General features: G+C 61.2%; 2 protein-coding genes across 2 annotated transcripts; both read left to right on the top strand.

Annotated features, from left to right (window-relative positions):
* The first annotated feature begins 416 nt into the window (after positions 1–416).
* FIBCD1 (fibrinogen C domain containing 1) lies at positions 417–16,523 on the top strand. The gene is made up of 7 exons (XM_051807819.1): positions 417–578; positions 5,408–5,884; positions 6,821–6,980; positions 7,707–7,843; positions 12,960–13,056; positions 13,409–13,588; positions 13,851–16,523. Exons 1-7 carry the CDS (start codon positions 507–509, stop codon positions 14,108–14,110), a joined length of 1,383 nt encoding a protein of 460 aa, XP_051663779.1. The 5' UTR covers positions 417–506; the 3' UTR covers positions 14,111–16,523.
* Positions 16,524–17,053: 530 nt separating this feature from the next.
* Positions 17,054–19,362, top strand: QRFP (pyroglutamylated RFamide peptide). Its single transcript, XM_051807824.1, has 2 exons — positions 17,054–17,544; positions 18,651–19,362. Exon 2 carries the CDS (start codon positions 18,651–18,653, stop codon positions 19,035–19,037), a length of 387 nt encoding a protein of 128 aa, XP_051663784.1. The 5' UTR covers positions 17,054–17,544; the 3' UTR covers positions 19,038–19,362.
* The last annotated feature ends 1,661 nt before the right edge of the window (positions 19,363–21,023 follow it).

Genomic DNA, 21,023 nt, shown 5'->3' on the forward strand with positions numbered 1-21,023 from the left:
ATCCGCCTCCCCCTTCGCCCCCCGGTCCCCTGTAGCACCCCTGGCCCCGCCGGCACCAGCCCCCACCTTACCTGCTGCCGCTCCTCCAGCTGTGCTGCCACATCTGGGCAGCTGCGGAGCCCGGGGCTGGAGGAGGGGGGATCGGGCCCCAGCCCGGAATGACTGGGGCGGCCGGGGGGCTGCGGGCTGTGCTGGGGGGGGCGGGAAGACCCCCCGGTGCATCGCCGGGCGGGGGGCCCGGAGCGGGGCCGGGGGAGCCCCGGGGGGGAGCGGGGCGGGCGGGGAGGGAAGATCCACCCCCGTGTCCGTGCCCGTGTCCTCCCTCCCTTCTCTTCCTCCCTCCCTCCTCCTCCTCCTCCTCCGCCGCCGCCGCCGCCGCCGCCGCCCGTCCTCCGCCGCGGCCAGCCGGGCAGCGCGGGCGGGCCGGGGGCTGCGCCGCCGGGGAGGAGGTTTGGGGGAGCCTGGGGGGGTCCGGGCACTTACTTGGGCTGGAAGTTGGCGGCGAGATGGGGAACGAGCGTTGGAAAACCGTGGGAGGAGCCTCGCAACTTGAGGATGGGCAGCAGGAGAAATCGCAGGTACGGGGCGGAGGGCGGAGGGGGGGTCAGCCATCCCGGGGGTCCCACCGACCCCCCAGTTCCCCCAGCGAGCTTTCCTCCCAGTGCAGCCCGGCGTGGTGAGCTGCCTCCCGGTCCTTCCCTTGCAGAGGCCCCCGAGTTGCACCCCCTCAGCCCCCCCCCCCCCAGTTATTGTGTTTATTAACCCGCGGCCAGGGTCCCCCCCGCCAGCGCCGGGGCTGCCCCCGGCCGGGTAGTGGGCGATGCTCCGGGGCTGCCACACTCCTCTGCTGAACCGCTGCAAGCTTTAAACTGCTTAAATAACCCTTTAAAAGGGATTTGGCATCTCAGCTCCCCGCGGCAGCCAGAGCCATCCCTCCCTGTTCGGGGGCTCCCGGCTGCCTGGCCCGCTCTTAACCTCCAGGAGCGCCCCTGGTTTTCGGGGGGGAGGCCGGCGTTGCGGTGGGTGCGGTGGAGCGGCGGCAGAGCCTGCGGTGACACGCGGGGGATCCGGCACGTGCCGGAGCCCGTTCGCACATCCCGCTGCACGTGTGCCAGCCCCCCCATCCCCGGCACGGCCGGCTTGGAAGGGACCTGAACGCTCATCGCGTTCCAACCCCCCTGCCGTGGGCAGGGACAGCTTCCACTAGACCAGGTTGTTCAAATCCCCGTCCAGACTGGCCCTGGACACTTCCAGGGATAGGCACAGGCACGGCTGCACGGCCGGGCACGCTGGGCGCAGGCAGGGTGGGAAGAAGAGGTGCTGAGTATGGACAAATGTGTCTAGGAAGAGCTGGAGGAGAGTGAGTCTCCGACTGTGACTGGAGGGAAGGAGCCAAGAGCTGGCAGTGCTGCCCTTCCTCCGCACCCCGGCGCTGGGCGAGGGTGGGGGGAGCAGCCGTGAGACACGCTCGCCCCCAGGTCTGACACTTCCTGTCCCCTGTCACCCGCAGTGAGGCAGGAAAGGGACTTTTGCCTGGGTTGTCCCTTCTGCACACCCTTTACCTGCGCCCTCTTCTCCCCGGTCAGCCCCTTCACGGGAACGGCTTTCGCGCCTCACGGGAGAGGGGCTGCGCACCCCGGGAGACCCCTGACCCCCCAAGAGAGAAACCTCACTCTTCCCTCCCCGGCAAAGCTGCCTTCCTGCGCGCAGCCCCTCCACGCAGGGATCCGAGCAGTGCCATCGGGCTGGAGCTGCCATCCCCCGGCTTTGTGCCCCCCGTGGCCCCGAGAGTGAGCTGGGCAGGATGGATCCAGCCCCACCTCCCGTACGGGACTGGACGACCCAGCCTGGAGCTGATGGTTCGCGGTGCGTTGCAAAGGATGCACAGAGTTTTCCGTGCTGCGATCCCAGCTTCTGTAAGCTCCGCTGAAATCCCAGCCCAGCCCGCCTGCATGCTCACCCACAGAGCCGGCTCCGCTGGGCTCGCCAGCCTTCCCGTCTCCTCTTCCCTTCCCGATCCGCAGAGCGTGGCGTGGGAGCGGTCGCAGGCAGGCTCTGGATGATGAAAAGAGCTGGGAACGGGAGCGGGATTCAGTTCATCTGCTCGGTGCCTGCGGGGAGCCAGAGGAGCGCGGCGCTGGGCTCCGGGAGGCGGCTGGGATACAGCCCCGGCGCCGGGCTGAGAACAGCGGGGCTGCACAGGCGGGGAGGGTGGAGAGGGACGGGGCAGTGGAGCAGAGCAGGGCAGGGCAGCGGCTGGGATGCAAAATGAGCTGCTCGAGCAGCTCTGGGCAAGCAATGAGTTGGGGGGGCGGGGGGGACAGGGGACTGACCCTTGCTGCCCCGGGGTGCCTGCAGGGCTCCAGCGGGAAGGTGGGGGTACCTGGGCTAAAGTTTGCTCCAGCAGCTGAGCCTGGGCAATGCAAGCCAGTGCCCCCCTGCCTCGGAAGCAGAAGAGGGGTCCTGGTTCAGGAGGAGAGGACCCAGGCAGCCAGATCGCTGCCTGCCATCCCACAGCAGCACTTGCCTGGTGAGCTGGCAAGGAGCAGTGACTTTGGCAGGAGCAAAGGGCACCTCCTCCTCAAAGGGCATCTGCCAGGGCAGAGCTCAGCCTCTCCTGCCACCACTCTGTCAATGCTCTCCAGGCATCAGTCACCTCTGTCTGCTCTGGGGACAAGCCAACTGGTGTCCTCCCCTCCTTTCAGGCTGTCTCCCATCCCCAGCACAGGCTGGGAGGAGGCTGGGGGATGTTTTGGGGGCACGATGGGGTGCAGGGCAGCCTGCAGGTGGCTCATGCAGTGTGGCTGGGGCACCAAGGACACAGTCCCCACAGGTGACCGAGCACAGAGCTACTGCCTGAGCCAGTGCAGGGCATGAAGAGCCTGGGTCAGCTTTGCACCAGGGACAAAACCATACCTTGGTTTCTGCCTGGGGCTCTTTTCCAAGCTCTAGTCCCAGCTCCACAGCAGATTTGCAAGTAAAGCTCCACTCATCCTGAGCACCACCCAGTCTTCGGCTTCTACTCTCCTCAGAAAGGAGTGATTTGGAGACCTTGGGACCTCCAGCCTGATGGATGTCTCCAGAGGGATATCAAGAACCAGGGGCGTGTCCTGCAGCTGCCTGAAAGTCTTGGCAAGAAGATCCAGGAGCCTGAGGCCACGGAACAGACAGCAGGAACCCCTGGGGTCATGAGGGCCGTGGCCATGGTGGGGCAGGAGCATGTGGCAGAGGCATCCACAGGGTCCAGTGCTGGGAGCTGGCCATGCTATCATGCTGGGGGAATTTGGGGGGACCACTATCCCTGTTTGGAGCATTGCTGGTGCCACTGACTGAGTTTCCCTCCTCTCCCCACTGCAGGTTGCCAGGTAACACAACCTGCCAGCAAAATGCCGTGGGACTCGTGAAGCTGCCGCCACTCAGAATCTTGTGGTTGCAAGCAGAGGGGCTAATTTTGGAAGGGGATTGGTCCCCTATTCCTTGTGCCGGTAGGAGGGCAGTGATTCTATGCCTTAAAGGCTGGAAAGCAGCTGGATACAGCTCCCGGTGTGATGGTAGACTTGAGCAGAGCTGCAGGATTTTGGTGTGTTAAAGCCCGGTTGGGATTTGTGTGGCTGTGGGAAGTGAAGCATCAGCTGTGCACAGCTCTGCTCTGGGAATCTTTACTGCTCAGAGAGGTCCCTTGGCCCATCCATGTGCCCCCTTGAGCTGGGGACATCAGTGCAGTGGGGAGCAGCAGCAGCGGGATGGGAGGGCACAAAGTTGTGGAGCTGAAGGTGCTGTGATAGCCAGGACAGCCACAGGGACACGGTTCCTACTCACCCCATGGATCCCAAACCTCCCAATGCTGGCTTTTTTCAGCAGCCATCCCTCCTGTCACTTCTGTGCTTGCAGGGTGCTGAGGGGCTGGGTTGAGCTCAGGTCCTGGCTATCCATGTAAGGATCTCAGCAGTGGGCATCTCCCACCTCTGTCTGCCACCATCCTGCTACTCCTGGGTGTCCCTTGTGCCCCCAAGCCAGGGCTCTGTGTCTACAAACACTGGGCAAACTCCCTGACCCTCTGCTTGCCAAAAGCTCCCCTTATTGCCTTTGACATCTTCTTTTATCGTGTGCTGAGGGGCTGAGCCTGGGGCTCTCTCCTTACAGAGCTCCCTGCAAGTGGCTTCCCCATTCAAGCCAGTGCTGTTTGCATCTCCAGCCTCACTCCCTGGGCTGGGGAAGAAACCTGGAACATCCCCTGGGGCTGGTGGCCGGCCAGTCCCTCCACAGCTGGGGTCACCTTAATGCAAATGGTTGCGTGAGCGTGAATGAAATGAAGGGTGCTTGAAGGAAGGTGTCACTCCAGATAGATGTGCACAGGAGGGGACAGGGCCTGGGAAATCTTTGCAGATGCAGCAATTTTCCCCTCGTTTCAGGGGAAAGTAGTCTTTGTCTCTCTGAATCTGCAGTTTGCTGCCAGCCCTGCAATTCCTTATGACAGCTGTGGCCAGGGTCAGGGGAAAATCACAGCCTCTGTCCTGCAGGTGTAATGAGGAGGGGAGGTGGAGTGGGACTGGGAGCTGGCGGGATCGGGTGGCAGCTCACTCCCTCTGCACTGACTGTGTTGGCACTTCATGCTTTGCAGGGAGAAAAGGCTCTTGGTGGGCAATGGAGCAGCTCCCACGGGCTGAGCCAAGGGGTCTGTACAGCAGCGGAGCTGCTGGAGGGGCCTGGGGAGGGTCAGAGACCTTTCCCACAGCACCTTTCCCTCACCAGTAGGCTCTGGGACTGGTCTGAGGGCTTTGAGAGCAGCTCTGCTCCCCTCCAGCAGGCAGTGAGGGCGCAAGGGGGATGGGGACATGTGGCAAGCCACAGCTGGGAGATGCCCCATGCAGAGCAGGTCCCCACGATGCTCAGGGCAATGTGTGCCCAGCAACAACCCACAGCCTCCCCTTGCTGCTGGGGCAGCCCTTGCCTCCCCTCCCCTCCCTGCAGTCCTGACTCCAGGGAACACGGGGGGTGTTTTCCCTTTCTCTCCCCATATTTGTGCCCAGGGCACCAGGGACCCCCACACGCTGCTCTCCCAGGGACCCAGGGCTGCTCCAGCCGAGGATCACCACCATAAATAAAACACACCAGCGGGAGCTGGCGGCTGCCGTGCCTTCGCTCTCGTTATTATTTCATACCCTGCTCCCAGGCGGGTTTAGCTGCTTTGCTCACTGAGTGTTCACCTGTGGCCTCCACGTTCCTGGCAGAGCCTCAGGGCTCCCTGGGGTCTCCCACCTCCCCTCATCTGTCACCACCCCCTTGGCCAACCTTGTTGCTGGGCCCCCCCAAAGCCTGTGAGGGTTTGAACCTACCTCTTGGAGGAAGGGGAGCGGGATGGGTCTGTCCGGACGGGCGCTGACGGTGTCTGTCTCTCTGCCAACAGAGGATGAGCTGCGGGTACATCCTGTGCACCGTCCTGCTGTCAGTGGCCGTCCTCCTGGCGGTGACAGTCACGGGGGCCATCCTTTTCATGAACCACTACCACACGCCCGTCACCGAGTCGCCCCCCGTCATCAGCACCAACCCCGAGGAGGCCAACGCGCTGGTGACCATTGAGAAAGCCGACAGCTCCCGCATCAACATCTTCATCGACCCCAACTGCCCCAGCGCCGCCGGCACCCTGGGCCGCATGGAGGGGCTGCAGATCTCCCTGCTGCGCGCCGTCACCGACCACGACGCCGAGGCCAAGGCTACCAAGAGCCAGCAGAAGGCCCTGCTGGTCACGGTGGCGGACGAGGTGGCCAAGCTGCTGACACACGCCGTGCAGCTGCGCGCCGACTGCGACGGCCTCAAGAAGGGGCACAGCGCCATGGGGCAGGAGCTCAGCGCCCTGCAGGGAGAGCAGGGCAGGCTCATCCAGGTGAGCCGGGGCTGTCAGCGCCGTTCGGGGCTCCCTGGGGATAGAACACCCTGTCCCGGTGTCCCTGAGGGCATTGCTGGTTGCAGCCCCTGCCCATGGTGTCTGGGGGAGACCTCCAGCAGAAGGAGCTGAGGTTGAAGGTGGGTTCTTGGGAACTGCAAGTTGGGAAGTGTCTCGTTGCCAAACCACCTCAGTGCCAGTGAGCTGGGCATGCAGCCTCCCACATTGTGGTTCCCCTGGCTCCGGGTCCAGTTTGGAGGTTCCAGTCAGAGCTGAGCACAGCACAGGACCTTCCCAAGGACAGTTCACACAGCAGTCACCCTCCCCTTATTTCCAATCCCCAGAATTGCCAAGCTGATGAACTGTATTGCAGTGCTTACCTGGGTATGCTGTGGGTCTGCCAAGTGTTGTAGCAAGATCCAGGGCACGGCTGAGTACTCAGCTCCATGCCCGACCCTCCTGGTGCTCAACTCCCTCCATCCGGAGCTGTTTGTTTCTCTCTGCTTCGCTCCCCATCCTGCTGCTCTGCCACGGCCACCCCGTGTCACTCTCCCAGCCCGGGTCACCTCAGGGAACGATGAAGAGCTGGTGGCTGCCTCAGGACACGGATATTCCTGCCGCCTCCGTGATCCTGTCCTTTGCCCAGAGATGCTCTTTATCCTGAGGGGTGGCAGCACTGACACACCCAGGTTCAGGGATTTCTCAGCCCTGGTGGCAACAGGCACTATCTGGAGCCTGACCCACAGCCAAAAAGAGATGCCGTAAGGGATCTGCTTGGCTTTATGTCCCCACCAGCCCATGCCCTGGCAGGGAGCACTGCTGAGCCGTGGGAGCAGGCAGAGCATCCTCACAGTGTCAAGGGGCTGGGGCGTGGAAAGGGTTTAACCACATTTAACCACAATTCCGTGTCCCCCCCCGCGTGTCCCCTGCCCACAGCTGCTCTCGGAGAGCCAGACCAATATGGCTCGGCTGGTGAGCTCCGTCAGCGACGTCCTGGACACGCTGCAGAAGGAGCGGGGCGGTGCCCGGCCCCGCCTCAAGGCTGACCTGCAGCGAGCACCGGCCAGGGGGGCGCGGCCCCGGGGATGCTCCAACGGTGAGACTTCATCCCTGCCAGTCCCTGGGGAGAGGGATGTGCCTGGCGCTGCTCTCGGGAGGGGGAAAACCACCCAAGATGGGGCAAACCACCCTGGAGAAGGGATTTAATACAGCGAGGGGGCTGGCAAGGTGATGGAGGAGGAGGGAGACAGGGAGGTGTGTCCTGGAAGGGGGGGTTTCTCACCACGTTTCTCACTAGTTGTCTGTAAACCAGCACAAAAGCCACTTCACACCCCTGCAGACCCACCTGCTCCCCAGGCAGATGTATCTGGGGCAAAGGCAGAGCGAGGAGTGACCGTTTGCCTCCATTTGGGTGCAGAGGGTGGCCCTGCACGGGCTCCAACAGTCACATTTATCAGCGTTTGGTTGAGTTGCAGCTAAGACTGTCCTGGGGCCGTGAGCACATGCCCACCCTCTGCCCACAGCCCTCTCTGGGCATCGGCTCCCCCATCCCCAGCTGGGTACCAGCGTGCCCTTGCCATCACACGGGGGACGTGGGGTCAGTCCCTGCAAGCTGCTGGGGGCTCCCCGTGGTGCAGCGTCCCCCTGGGCACCGCTCACCATGAGCATTGGAGGAGAAAGGAAGGAAAGAGCAAGGCAGCACCAAGCAGCCAGCTAGAGCTGGAAGCGAGGTTGGGAGCCTGGAAGAAATGGCAAGACACTAAATTAGATCATTAATTAACCAGCTTTCCTCGTCCCACCCCATCCCAATGCCACGCTGCAGGCTCCCGGCCCCGAGACTGCTTTGACATCTATGCGAGTGGACAGCAAGAGGACGGGATTTACTCCATCTTCCCCACGCACTATCCCTCCGGCTTCCAGGTCTACTGTGACATGACGACGGACGGGGGCGGCTGGACGGTGAGCTGCCACCAGGCTGGGGGACACCGGGGGATGCCACTGCTGGCCACGGGCTGGCCCTGTGCTGGCATGCCGGGGGTGGGAGATGTCAATTTTAACACTTGAATGTGTCGTTGGGATCTGGCATAAATGCTGAGGGGGTCTGGCTGCACACAGGGGCCCAGTCAATGCCCGTGCTGGCAGCATCAACTGAGCTTCCCAGCAGTGCCAGCCAGACCCCTGAGCTGGAGCCCAGCAGCCCTGCCCTGGACTGGGATGGGGAGTTTGGCTGGAGCTGGAGGGTGGTTTCAGGCAGGGACTTGGATGCCAAGGCATCCAAGGAGTTTGTCCTTCTCAGTGGGGCTGGGGCACAGTTGGGGCACAGCGTGGCTGCAGTTGTGCCATGGGGCACAGGGCTCTGCTTTGCTATGTCCTCGTGGACGTGGTGAGCTGGTGCTGGGGCTCAGGTCAGACCCCAAACCCAGCACTCTTGGCCTCATCTGAGGCCAGGGTGCCTGGGGCGCCTGGGATGCTGCGCTGATTCACTCTCTCCCTGGCTGCCCTGTCCGATTCGCTTTGCCACGGCGGCTGCCACGGCCGTAATCACAGTAATGGGGGCAGGGGGAACGGGGGGACACGGCAGCACCAAGCTTGGAGCCCCCCCATTGCCCCAGGGACCACTTGGGTGTGAGCAGCCTCCCCTACCCCAGAGGGCATCACCTGGGGTGCCAGCAGGGCAGGAGATGGTCCCAGGGAGGTGGTGGGGGCTCACTGGGAGGGGTGGGCAGGCAGCCTCTGCCCCGGGGACACACTGGGTGAGCCGGGCTAGCCAGCACCCCTCCAGCTGGGTGCTTTAGGAAACAAATCCCCACGATCTGATTCCCCTAAGCAGCTTTGAGCAGTGCCAGGAGGGAGCTTAGCCCCCCTGCCCCCAGGGACTGATGAGCCTTTGACCTCCCAGCGCCCACCCTGTGCAGGAGGAACCTGTGGTCTGTGAGTTGGTAGCAGCAGCTCAGGTGGGGAAGCCAAGGCACAGTGCAGCCCTGGAGACCTCATCTCTTGGGGGCTCACAGAGGGAAAAGGAGAGGACCTCTCCGGCTCTTCAGGGTGTGGAGGGTCTTTGCAAACCCCATGCACAGTCTGCACAGCCGCCACCAGCCCCAGCCATGCCTGAAGAGCAGCCCAAGGTGATTAGCGAGACACTCAGAGGCTTATTTAAAGCTGCTGCAGCCAGGAGGGCTCGGGCTGAGCTGGGGAGGGGGCAAAGGAAATGATTTTAAGCCCAGCAGCACCGTGGGGGCCTGAGAATGGGATGGCACAGCACTGCCTCTGGCACCACAGCCAGGCAGCACCTCGGCTCTGCCCTGTCTCGATGGCATGAGGAGCCAAACCAGGTGCTGAATCCCACTGTTCCAGAGACAGACACATCCAGAGCAGGGTCAAGAGCACACAGCCCAGGCTCCTGTTTCTTGTGGCTGCTCTGCAGCAGCAGGTCCCAAACATACCTCTGGTCCCTTGGGTACAGGGGTTGTCTCAGTCACATCCCACAGGGCTGGGCACGAAGAGGGTCCTTGTGTCCACTGGCTTATCCAGGCTCCAGGTAAGCCATGGCACAGCAGGGTGTCGTGGTGCAGAGCCTGGGAAATTTCCCTCCCCTCCTCCTCTCTGGAGCGATTACTCCTGACATTTGGGCTTATTTGCATGTGGGTGGGTGGGTGGAAGTGATGGCAGCAGCTGAATCAATTTTGACTCGGGAGCTTGGGAGCTGCTGAGCTAAGCTTTAGCCTGCACGGACAGCTTAGAGACCACAGGGCAGGGGGAAGAGCTCACTGGGTGCTGCTCAGCACCTCCCTGTCCCCGGGGTGTGATCTGCGGTGCCACCCTGTCCCCTCGCCAAAGGCAGCTCCCTGGTCACTCCCCATCCCCTGCCTCGGGAAGGCTGAGCAAGGCACAGCTGTTTTATCCCCCCTGGTCCTGCCTGCCAGCCACATTTGCAGCTGGTGGGGATGTGGATCCAGGTCAGTGCCCTGTGCTGATGGGAACATCCCCATCCTGCGCTCAGCACCGACTGTAATTGCAGTGGCTGCCCTGGGCTGACCTGTCCTCGTGGCAGTGCCGGGGTCCAGCTCTGTGATTGCCCAGCCTGACCCTGACTCCCTCCTTGACACTCACCTCCAGCACTTTATTAAAGTAATAATGGGATGATGGATGGCAAGGAAGGCTCAGTGTCTCAGGAGGCTTCAAAAAGTTGCCTTTTCATGTGCTGTTTGTCTTTGGAATGTCTTTGCAAAGGCCACACGCTCCTCACGGTGCCCCTGAGCCTCCATCCAGCATCTTGTCCCTGTAAGCCATGGTGCCACAATGGCTGTGTGCCTCAGCATCATTTTCCATGTACAGTGCCCATTGGGAAGTGGTGGGAAAGCTGAAGGATGCAGAAGAAAAGGCTGTGCCAGCAGGACTAGGGCTGTGGTAATGTTAAGCGACAGCTTCCAGCTTCACGGGCACCTGCTGTGCCAGGCACAGCTTCACCAGCTCATCCTTCACTGGAGGGGTCCCAGAGCAGGCTGGGGGATGAGCAGACACATGGGCTGGGTAAGCCAAAGGCAGCTGGAGAGAGGAGCCTGGGGAAAAACCTGTTGTTTCCAGAAGATATGATTTATGTGTCGCCACAAACAGGGATGAGATACTCCTGCTGGTGGGGACAGGCAGGAGTTCCCGGGATGGGCAGTGCTGTGGTGATCAGCACTTCCCAGAGACTGGCCTTGCAATGCTCTGGGATTGCCTTGTCCAAGGCTGAGCCTGAAGATGGTCTCCCTGCTGTGACGGGGCTCAGAGGAACACTGTGGGGCCAGGGCTGTGGGATCTGTGCCACGGCTGCCAAAAACCCGACCAGGAGCCCGAGCACTGCACAGGCAGAGAAGTGATGGCAGAGTCTGTCCCCAGACTGGGCCTGCCTGGGTTTCAAGCACACCCCAGGTTTGGTGGAGCTGAGGGAGAGGGAGCAGAGCCCTTCCTCACTGCCAATGCCACAGCAGTCACAGGCTGATGCTCCTGCTTTTCTCTGCTTTTAACCCATTTTTCTGGTTTGGTGCCTTCGCAGGAGCCTGTCCCTGTCCTGCAAGTGTGACCAGGGGAGGCAGAGAGTGAGGGAGATAAATATTTCAGCCTCGCCTTTAAAGGGAAGGAAATCCTTTTTGCTTAAGAGGGGGTAATGAATATTTGATGAGGAGGAAAAGAGCAGCGAGGCAGGGCTTGGAGGGCGATGAGCCTGTGGGTCTCCCGTGTCCCCAGCATCCCAGTGCACCCAGTGTTCCAGTGCCCCCAGCATCCCAGTGCACCCAGTGTTCCAGTGCCCCCAGCATCCCAGTGCAGGCAGCATCCTGGTGTGGGAGGCAAGGAGGAGTGCACGGTGGATGCACAAATGAAGCACAAGGGGGACTGTGCATAAGAGATGATGAGGATGGAGCAGGAGACCTGGGAGGACACAGGACCTCCAGCACCCGCCAGCCCTTCCAACCCGGTTCCAATCCCCCTTGGGGACGAGCCTGGTGGGCAGTGGGGCACTGAGGGCTCCTCTGGGGTGATTCCTGATCCGTGCCAAGGCTCAGCCAACAGAGCCATGTCCCTCATGCTTCCCTGGGCACCACTCAGGCAATTGGCCTATTTAAAACCACGGGTCAAAGCCGATTAGGAGGGAGCATTGGTGCTGCATCCACTGCCTTCCCCACACGGCAGCGCCGGAGCCGACGCTGGCTGAGGAAAATCAGCTTCAGGCCCCCGTCCAGCCGTGCTGTCCCCCTTTCGCAGCAAGCCTGAAGAAAGCCCCTTTAAGTGGGCTTAACCACAGCTTCTCAAGTGCTCAACGCAGGGATAAAAATTAAGGCTCTAATTCTAGAAGGTAAGTACAGCAGGATCAGAGCCGGGCCACGCCGAGGAGCGTGTCGGAGCCTGCGGCCAGCAGGCACGGCCCCGAAAATGCCCGTCTGGTGAAGGGCAAGCTGGTGTGAAGCTCATGAGGGATGAAACCCTGCTTGTGCAAGAGGGCAGGAGCAGCCCAGGGGAGCAGAAGCACGGTGGCTTCCCAGCCTGCGTCAGGGCTCATCAGTGTTCCTGGAATTGGGGTCCAGCCCCAAAGACGGGGTGCTCTGCCCAGCCAGGGCATGGGATGGCTTTTCCTAAATCACTGAGTGCTCCCTGCCACAGCCACAGGAGCACAGAACTTGGTGGGAGTGGGGCAGGCTGGCTCAGCCAACTTTAATGCAATTAATCCAGGACTGGAGGCTTAATTAAGTTCAAATGGTCAGATACGAAGCAGCATTTTCTGGATTGCTGTCAATAAATCAAACCTGAATAAAAGGGGATAAAAGGGGATGAAACACACAGGACACAGCACACTGATGAGCAGATGGCAGAGGAAAAGGGAAAGGCTCCAAGGAGAAAAGACGTGCTGAGCCCCAGGATCTGGAGGCTCTGCAGGGGTCAGGGTGGTCAGTGCCCCCCAGATAATTTCTCTGAGAGATAAAGTCTCTGGGAGACTAACGATGCCATCACAGGGATGATGCCTTGTAATGGGGTGGCTGCCCAGGAGAGCATGGAGATCCAGGAGGGGGAAATCAACTGCTGGGTTTTACACAGCTCTGAACACACACGGTTGGTAGGAGGGCTTGGACTGGTCTGGGCCGCACGAGCTGCAGGACAGACCTCAGGTCATGCTGTCCATCCATCTGTCCTTACCTCTGCTCCCATGTGCAACAGCAGACCCAGGCTGGTTGGAGGTGGGTGTAGTGTGCTCACCACTCCCGGGGGCACAGGACACCTTCCCACAGGAGCAGGCCACAGGTTTCTGGGGCTCTGCTCCAGAGGGAGGATCCTGTGAAGGGTTTTATCTGAACTGACTCACCCACCCTGGGATCTGACAGGTGATGATCCAGCATTTCCCTGGGGACCTCTCCCCAGCATCCCTGTATAATGGCTGAGCATCCCTGTGTAATGACTGGGCTGATGGGGTTTAATTCGTGCCTGTATGTGATCAGGCAGTGGCAGGGAGTGGTGGGCAGCACGGTGGGGAGCAGGGGGGCTGCCCGGGGTGCACAGCCTTGGAGCAGCCCCACAACTGATGCCCTGTGTGTCTCCCCAGGTGTTCCAGCGGCGGGAAGATGGCTCTGTGAACTTCTTCCGTGGCTGGGAAGCCTACCGGGATGGCTTTGGGAAGCTGACAGGAGAGCACTGGTTAGGTGTGTGGGGCTGGCAGTGCTCACTCCTGGGTGGGCTGGCAAAGCCTGGGGTCCCCTGAAGAGGTCCAGGGTTTCCTTTGCAGAGGAGGGCACACCAAGACACCCTCGGCCAGCGCCCATGTCCTGGGAGTGATGGGCTGGGCAGGCAGGGAGGGTGTCAGGGGGCTGCACAGGGCAGGGAGGCAATGGGGCTGTTTGACCCCGAGCTGAGCGTGTGCCCTTTGTGTGCAGCCAGAGTGAGGGATGGAGGGTGGGAACCGCTCCCTGTTCCACCCCAGGCCCCCTCCCCAGGGCCCACTGGCCACCCCATCCCCAGTGGGGTCCCTGCACTCACCCCTTCCCTCTGCTGCAGGGCTGAAGCGGATCCACATGCTGACAGTCCAGGGCACCTACGAGCTCCGCATCGACCTGGAGGACTTTGACAACGGCACTGCCTTCGCCCACTATGGCAGCTTCGGGGTGGGGCTCTTCTCTGTGGACCCCGAGGAGGACGGGTACCCCATCACCGTCACCGACTACTCGGGGACGGCAGGTGAGGCAGCGGAGTGGGGGGACACACATGTGGGGGCAAGGGGAGCCCACAGCCACCAAACCCTCTCGCTGGGGTGTTCCAGTCTCCTCTGGCAGTGGCACTGGCTGTATCCCTGCGGCTGCAGGGAGCTGGAGGCAGTTAACAGGATTTTGCAGGAGACTCATTGCAGGAATCCCACTGTGGTGCCCAGGAGAGTCCCATGGGGCAGGGAGCTGGCCCAAGGGCAGGAAGGGCTCATCACATCTCCTTTTCCCCGGGACAGGTGACTCCCTCCTGAAGCACAATGGGATGAAGTTCACCACCAAGGACCTGGACAACGACCACTCGGAGAACAACTGCGCCGCTTTCTACCACGGTGCCTGGTGGTACCGCAACTGCCACACCTCCAACCTCAACGGGCAGTACCTCAAGGGCCACCACAGCTCCTACGCCGATGGCATCGAGTGGTCCTCCTGGACCGGCTGGCAGTACTCCCTCAAATTCACCGAGATGAAGATCCGGCCCATCCGGGAAGAGAATTAGCTGGATGGCAGGAGCCCCCCACACTGTGCCCAGCCCCCTGCCCTTCCCCACCACCCTGCAGCCCCGTCCCCCCCCAGCTGCCATCCTCCCCATCCTCCCCGAGGGCTGGCCCATCTTTGAGGGGCCTCTGGGGAGCACCTGCCCCCAGTGAGGGTGACTTTATCTCCTGGGCATCCACGGACATTGCTGGACCTTTGGTTCCCACTGCCATGGCTCCGCTGCAGCCAGAATGGCTCTGTCCTGTCCTGTGGCTGGTGCTTACACCCCAGAGAGGGCAGTGGGATGCAGGGATTTGGGGAGCAGTGCCCAGCAGGGTCCAGCAAGGAAGAGAAGGGGCTGCCTGGAGGTAGGGAGTAGCCCAGGTAGGCTGAGCACCTCTGATCACCTCTGCTCCGGGCACAGACTCCAGGCAGTGGCCTCACCAAGTGACTGGGGGCACTTGCCACAGGGAGCCCCAAGACCCCCAGAATCCCCCAGACTGGGACAAGGCTGCTCCACAGTTCCAGCTCCCCCCATGGTGCTACTAGTGATGGGGAGGGCTCAGCTGGGTCAGCCTGACTGTGCCAGTGATTCTTTCTCTGGACTACAGAACATTCGCCTCTGCCCCTGGAAGAGCAACACAGCTGGGAAGGGACGACTACCAGCTCCTTAGTCCCTGTTGTCCCTGTCCTGCCTCCTGGAGCCTCCCCATGGGTCAGAACACCCCAAAGCAAGCTGATGCAGTGCTGCAAGGATGTCCACCCAGAACTGAGCATGGCATGGAGCTGTTTTGGCAGCACTGGAGAAATGGGAAGTGCGGCAAGGAGGAGGAGGAGGCGAGGAAGGTTCACTTCCCAACACGGCTCTACCTGCATTTCACAGCTCCTCCCTCTCAACCAGACTCAGATTCATGTCGGCCATCCAACAGCTGTGACCTTTCCCCAAACCCTTGGCTTTGGGCAGCACAGACACATCCCCCACGTGAGCCCCCTCTGCTCACTGCCGGCCCGGGGACCCGCGTTCACTTTCCCCCCGGCTGAGCCGTGTGCTGGCTCGGCACCTGCAGATATCCAAAGCCTTTCATTTCCTCAAATCCCGTTAAGGTTTTGCAAAAAGAAGCCCCGAGTGGGGCTTAGCATCTGCAGGGCCCTGATAACTGGGCAGCAGCGGCGCCATGCACCAGCAAACCCAAGCAGGAGCTGCTGTGGGGTGCGGGACTGATGTCTCCTGCTGGCTCCCTGGAAGGACTCAAATGGGGGATTTTGTCCAGAAGAAAACTAGAACCAAATGTGAGAAGGCTCTGAAGCAGGAAGGGAAGGAGACAGCAGGGACCCAGTCACCCTGTCCATCATTTTCTGCCTGTGCTACAGCAGCAGTGGGGACCAGAGCCCTGGTCCCCCGAGACACTGTCGGACAGATGGATGGACCGAGGAGGGGAGGAAAACTCCCAGTGTCCCCATTTCCAGGGGGGCTTAAGGCATGGGGAGATCAAAGGCTCAGCTTCCCAGCTGTGCCAGGTTTTACTGCCCTCTGTGATTCTTCTTTTTTTAAGCCTTCCCACCTCGGATCCTGTGCTGGACAAGCCCGTTCACCTGCTGGTGAGTCCCTGCCTGTCTGTTTTGCGAGGAAAACAAGGACAAACAATGTATTGGGATTGCTTTTCCCTGTTCCAGAGACATTCCTCAGAGCCCTCGGGTGAGGATGAGCTCTGAGTGCAGGCACCAGCTCTACCTACTCCAACCCTGCCCAGAGCAGCTGGTCAGGCTTTCTGGAACAATGGAATTTGGGGAGCTCAGCAGTGGCATTTCCCAGCTCAAGAGCAGGAGTCCTGACAGCTTCCCAGGGCCTTCCTGTGCCCCACTGGACCTCTGCAGAAAGGGTCCCGCCTGCACCCATCTTTACTTCTCGTTCATTTATTTTGTGGAGTAGCTGTAGCTGTGTTTTCTAGCACTTGCCTTTGGGCCAGGAAGGCACATGGAGCCATGTGCCGGGTGGGAAGGCCCTCCCCTCCCCAGACCCCTCCACTGCTGTTTTGCCACGCCGGGGAGGGGACACTGTACGTCGGTTTGTCGGTAGCACATCCTTGAGTAACTGCCTGTGTCATCCGGGACCCCCCAATGACTTTGTTTTGACTTGCACGAGAGGTATTTAATCCATGCCAAGACGCAGGATTGCCCAGGATTATTCCCAAGAGCGCACACATTGCTCCATGGCCCTGGATTAGGTTAAACCCGTCCGCGGTGACACCTCCCCATAGAGGGGAGGGCAGGGGCGACTGGGGGTCCGGGATGTGGCCACGTACCTTCCCAGCAAAGCCCTGAGCCAGGTCGTGGTGTGTAGCAGTGCCGTGAAGTCTCTCTAGGTCGTGTGTGAGTGTGTCCAACGCTGTACATGTGGACTTTCTAAACTCCTTAATAAAAGGATCTCATCGTTAGCCAGCGTCCCGGCGGCTGTGCCCGCGGCGCAGCGCGGGGCCAGCGCCGGAGGGACCTGCCGTGGTGATGGCAAAGGGAGTGACGCTGGATCGCTGCAGCCCCTGCTGTGCTGTGGGGACAGCTCCTTCCCTGTGCCAGGCTCGTGGCATGGAATCCGCGGGAACTCGATCACTGAACCAAAACCACTCTGCAAAACAAGGGCTGGGGAGAACCGGGGGGCAGTGGAGGCTTCCCAGAGCTCCAGCCCAAACTGAGACACCGTGGGACCTCAGGGTGGCCCTGGGGCTGGGACTGGGAGGGTGGCAGGTCTCAGAGCCAAGGGAACCCTCTCCCTGCTCTGACAGGCAGAGCACCAAGCGATGCCCTCAGCCCCTTCCCTCTGAGCTGCTCCCCCCACGTCCCATTCTGTCACAGGCCAGGACAGACCCGGAGGGGACAGCAGGGTCTCAGGCACTGGGGACCACGTTTCAGCCCTGGTGGCTGCATGCATTGACCAGTGAGGGTGGGAGTACTTGGGCTTATCCATGTGGGGCCAGTCCCTGGGGGAATTCGGGGGTACAGGAGTCTCCCTTGGTGCCTGCGTACCCCCCACACTTACACGTATGTCTGGGACCCCCAAGAGCTGCACACAAAGACACACCAGCCAAAGGGGGGGGACACACTTGTGCCCCCAGACAAGACCCTCCCTCTCAGCAGCATCCCCAGCTGCCAGGGGCTCAAGGCCAGCTCCCAGCCACCGCTCCAAACAAGGCAGCAAATGAAGGTGGCGCGTTAATGAGCGGTGTTGCCGTACTCACACTGTGGCAGCTCCACCAACCCCTGTCCCCCCCATCCCCCTCTCCAGCCCCCTCCCCGAGATTCCCACCCTCTGCTCTCTTTGGCCACACGTTCAAGAGGTGACACAGCAATTAGACCTGGCGGGTATTTAATGGCCCAAGGCAGGCTGGCTGCTCATCTGGGCACAGGGCAGCTCGGAGCAGGGCCAGGGCCAGCAGCGCTGGGCAGCACCAGGGCAGAGAGGTGAGTGGCTGCTATATGTCTGTCTGACTGTCTGTCTGTCTGTCTGTCTGTCCCCACATACCTGCTTCACACCCGCAGCCAGTGAGGAGGCAAAGGAGCCAGTGGGAGCCAGGTGGGGACCCACCAGCACCCCCAGACCCTGGGAAGGGACTCAGCACCTCTTCTCCGGCTGCACCCAGTGATTTGGCTCCACGATGGGCAACTGGGTGGAAAAAGAGAGAGAGCAAAATGACAGCAAGGTGTGAAAGAGGCAGGGAGCACCCATAAGTGAAGCCCCTGGGCTGAGGGGTGCTGGGGAGGACATGCAGGGGCTTTGGTGCAGCTGGGTCTGGTGTAGGAGTCAGGAGCACCCACCTGCAGCAGCCTCCACCCTGCAAGCAAGGGGCAGAAACCCTGGCCCCCAGAAGCTGCAGTGACTTTTACGCCAACATCTCCAGTAAATAATAAATATAATAAGAATTCTTAATAATAATACCACCATTTCCCCTTCCTGAGCCTTTGTGGGAGGCACCATTGCACATGACCCAGGACTGCACTCACCCCCACTCTGCTCAGACCCCACTGCCAGGGCACCTTCAACCCCCATAAAGCAGAGGGATGTCGAGCACCTTCCTCTGCACCTGTGTCATCCAGGCACTGCGGGCAGGACTTACTCGTGGGGACAATCAGGGTGATGCACAAAGTCCTCCCGAGGTGCCTCCAAGAGGAGCGGGCAGCTCTGGAGCCCTTCGCCCTGCCCGGCTCTCAGCCCCCCACCCCAGCAGAGCCCGGCTGGCTCCCGGCTGCGAACCAGGGGAGTCGCTGCAAGGCTGGGATTTGTGAGCACGGAGCTGCTGCTGCTGAAGGGCAGCGGGTCTGAAGGAAGCGTGGGGAGAGCTCAGACACCCCCAGCACCCGCACTGGGTGCTGGTGTGGAGGCTGCAGAAGGAGCAGTGGGTGCTTAGTGTGGGGTGGAGTTCTAGCAGGGCCAGCGGGGCTGGTCTGGGGGTGCTGCAGCAGGGGTGAGGAACTGAGGGCAGAGGGCATCCCGTGCTGCCGCCTCAGCCGCCGCCCGAGGATGCTCGGCGGTTTACTGACCTGCCTTTCCCTCCCTGTGCTTCCCCCAGATGAGAGCACCCTACTCGCTGTCCTGCCTCTTCCTCCTGAGCCTGGGGACCTGCTTCCCTCCCAGCGAGCGGCGGGAGCCGGGACGCCCCGGGGAGGGGACCCTGCTCGGTCCCAGGTGGCAACCAGCGGCGGAGGACCCGGGCGCCGGCTGGAGGGCAGGGGCCAAGCGGAGGCGAAGCGAGGAGCTGGACGCGCTGCTGGGCATCGCCCGGGAGCTGCGGGGCTACGGCTCGGCGGGGGCCGGGCAGCGGCCGGGCAGGCGGGGGGGCTCCGAGGTGCTGCCCGCCGCGGGGGAGAAGCGCAGCGGCACCCTGGGCAACCTGGCCGAGGAGCTCAGCGGCTACAACAGGAGAAAAGGGGGCTTCACCTTCCGCTTCGGGAGATGAGGGCTTGGATTTGATACCCCCCACCCTCCTGCGGGTCACCCCGTCCCGTCCTTCCCTTCCATTTCGCCTGGGTTTGCTCGGACAAAAGGGTAGTGGGGGTTTTTTTGCTGCTGGGATTGCCTTGGGGATGGGGGACACCGCGTTTGCTCCGCTCACAGCCCTGCTCTAGGTCTCATGTCCCTGTTCCCAACCAGTGCAACAGAAGAAGAGGAGGGTGCCTTAAAAAGAAGCCCCTACATCCCTTTCCTGATCACAGACAGTTTTGCAGGGGCACAAGGAAAGGGCCGAGCACTGGGTCGAGTGCTGCAGTGCTGGCAGAGAGCAGGGGTGGCACATTGGGACAGGTAGAGCAGGGGTGGCACACTGGGGCAGGCAGAGCAAGGGTGGCACACTGGGACAGGCAGTGCCAGTAAGGCCAGGCAGCAAGGCTGGAGGGTTAGAGTGGGATAATCTTGGTGGTGACAGTCCCCAGGGACTGCCTGTAGCTGCCATCCAGGACCGGCTGTTAGGGAGGAGAGGGTCCTTCAGAGCTCTCTGCCGAGTTGCTGCTCTCCTGCCTATTAAGGAAAAGTCCCTCCGGCAGCAAATTCTGCTTAGTGTCAAGATGCCGCTCACACGAGGCAGCCCCTGCGTGCAAAAACCAGGGCAGAGCAGCGGGGTTTGAGAAAATCTTGTCCTTAGCAATCCCGGGCATGAGCATGGAAACCTGCCCTGGCATCACTAGTCCTGCCACAGCCCCAACACCCCTTTCACTCCCTGGCCCCCAGAGTCAGTCCTCACCAGGGTGAGGTGGTGATGATCGACCTTTTGTATCCTTGTCACACCACCCCAGCACCTGCCTGGAAGCCTGGCCCTTCCCAAATCCTTCCTGGCCTCATCCCCACCTATTCCCAGCTGTAGAATTTGGGTGCAGAAGGGCTGAAACAAGGACTTCTGCACCTACCCAGGGCCACTGAGGACTTCTCAGTGTCTCCCTGCTCTCCAGTCCCCAGTGGTGCAGCTTTGGGAATCACCAGCCCCAAAAGCCAGTACAGCCACAGCGGTGCAAGACAAACCCCACTGCCCAGACACTGCCTTCCCCTCCTCTGGGCAGACTGAGCTCTGCCAACATCGGCACTTGCTCTGTGCCTGCCAGAGGTACCAGCAATCAGAGCTCTAACTACCTGCTGCAGGCACTAACAGCAACTTACACACTGAGAGACTGCTGATATTTCATTGCAGGCACAAAAATGAGCCGGGAGATGATTTGCAAGCGCTAAATTGCACCCTCAAAAATCAGAGACCGTGGCAGGACTTGGTTGGGGGAGTAAAAAGATTAAAAAAAAACCCCTAAATCAGGTTGCAAGAGGTGCATTGTAATATCCATCAAGCAGACAGACCACTTAATGCAGTGCTGCGTGAGTTGCTCTGGCAGCAGGAGCAGTAACTAAAGGCTGGATGGAGGAGCTGGAACCCCTGGGAAAACATCAGCCATGGGGTTCAAGGAGGAGTGATGGAGACACTGGACCAGGCTCATCTAGGGAGGGTGCAGAACGGGAGAGACTCCAGGTTTGCAGGGGCACAGAGGAGATGCCAGGGTTTGGTCCTCACATGGGGACACCACCAGCTGCGAAGGCGAGGAAGGGCATTTCCTTCCCCTGCATCCCTGCTGCCAGGACCACCTCACACTGCAGGGACCACAGCAGAGACCAACAGCACTCAGGATGGTTGAGCCCACACAGCCCCCCACCCCAGGCACCCCCAAACCCACCTCCATCCCTCTCGATTCCGCCCCACCACAGGCCCTGGTTTGGGTCGGGACGCAGGCGCCGCGCTCGCATCCCTCAGTGGAGACGGGAGCTTTATTGATGTTTCTATGGCAACTACTCTTTTTTTCCCCCCCCTTTCTTTTGAGTGTTCAAACCATCAATAAATACGCACTGATCAATTTTACCCTGCACTGGAGTCGGGGGAGGGATGGGGAGGGAGGAAGGGGAAAGAGTTTTG

The sequence above is a fragment of the Manacus candei genome, unplaced genomic scaffold, assembly GCF_025592945.1.
Source record: "Manacus candei isolate 608988 ecotype Guabito, Panama unplaced genomic scaffold, ASM2559294v1 h1tg000071l, whole genome shotgun sequence".
NCBI lineage: Eukaryota > Metazoa > Chordata > Aves > Passeriformes > Pipridae > Manacus > Manacus candei.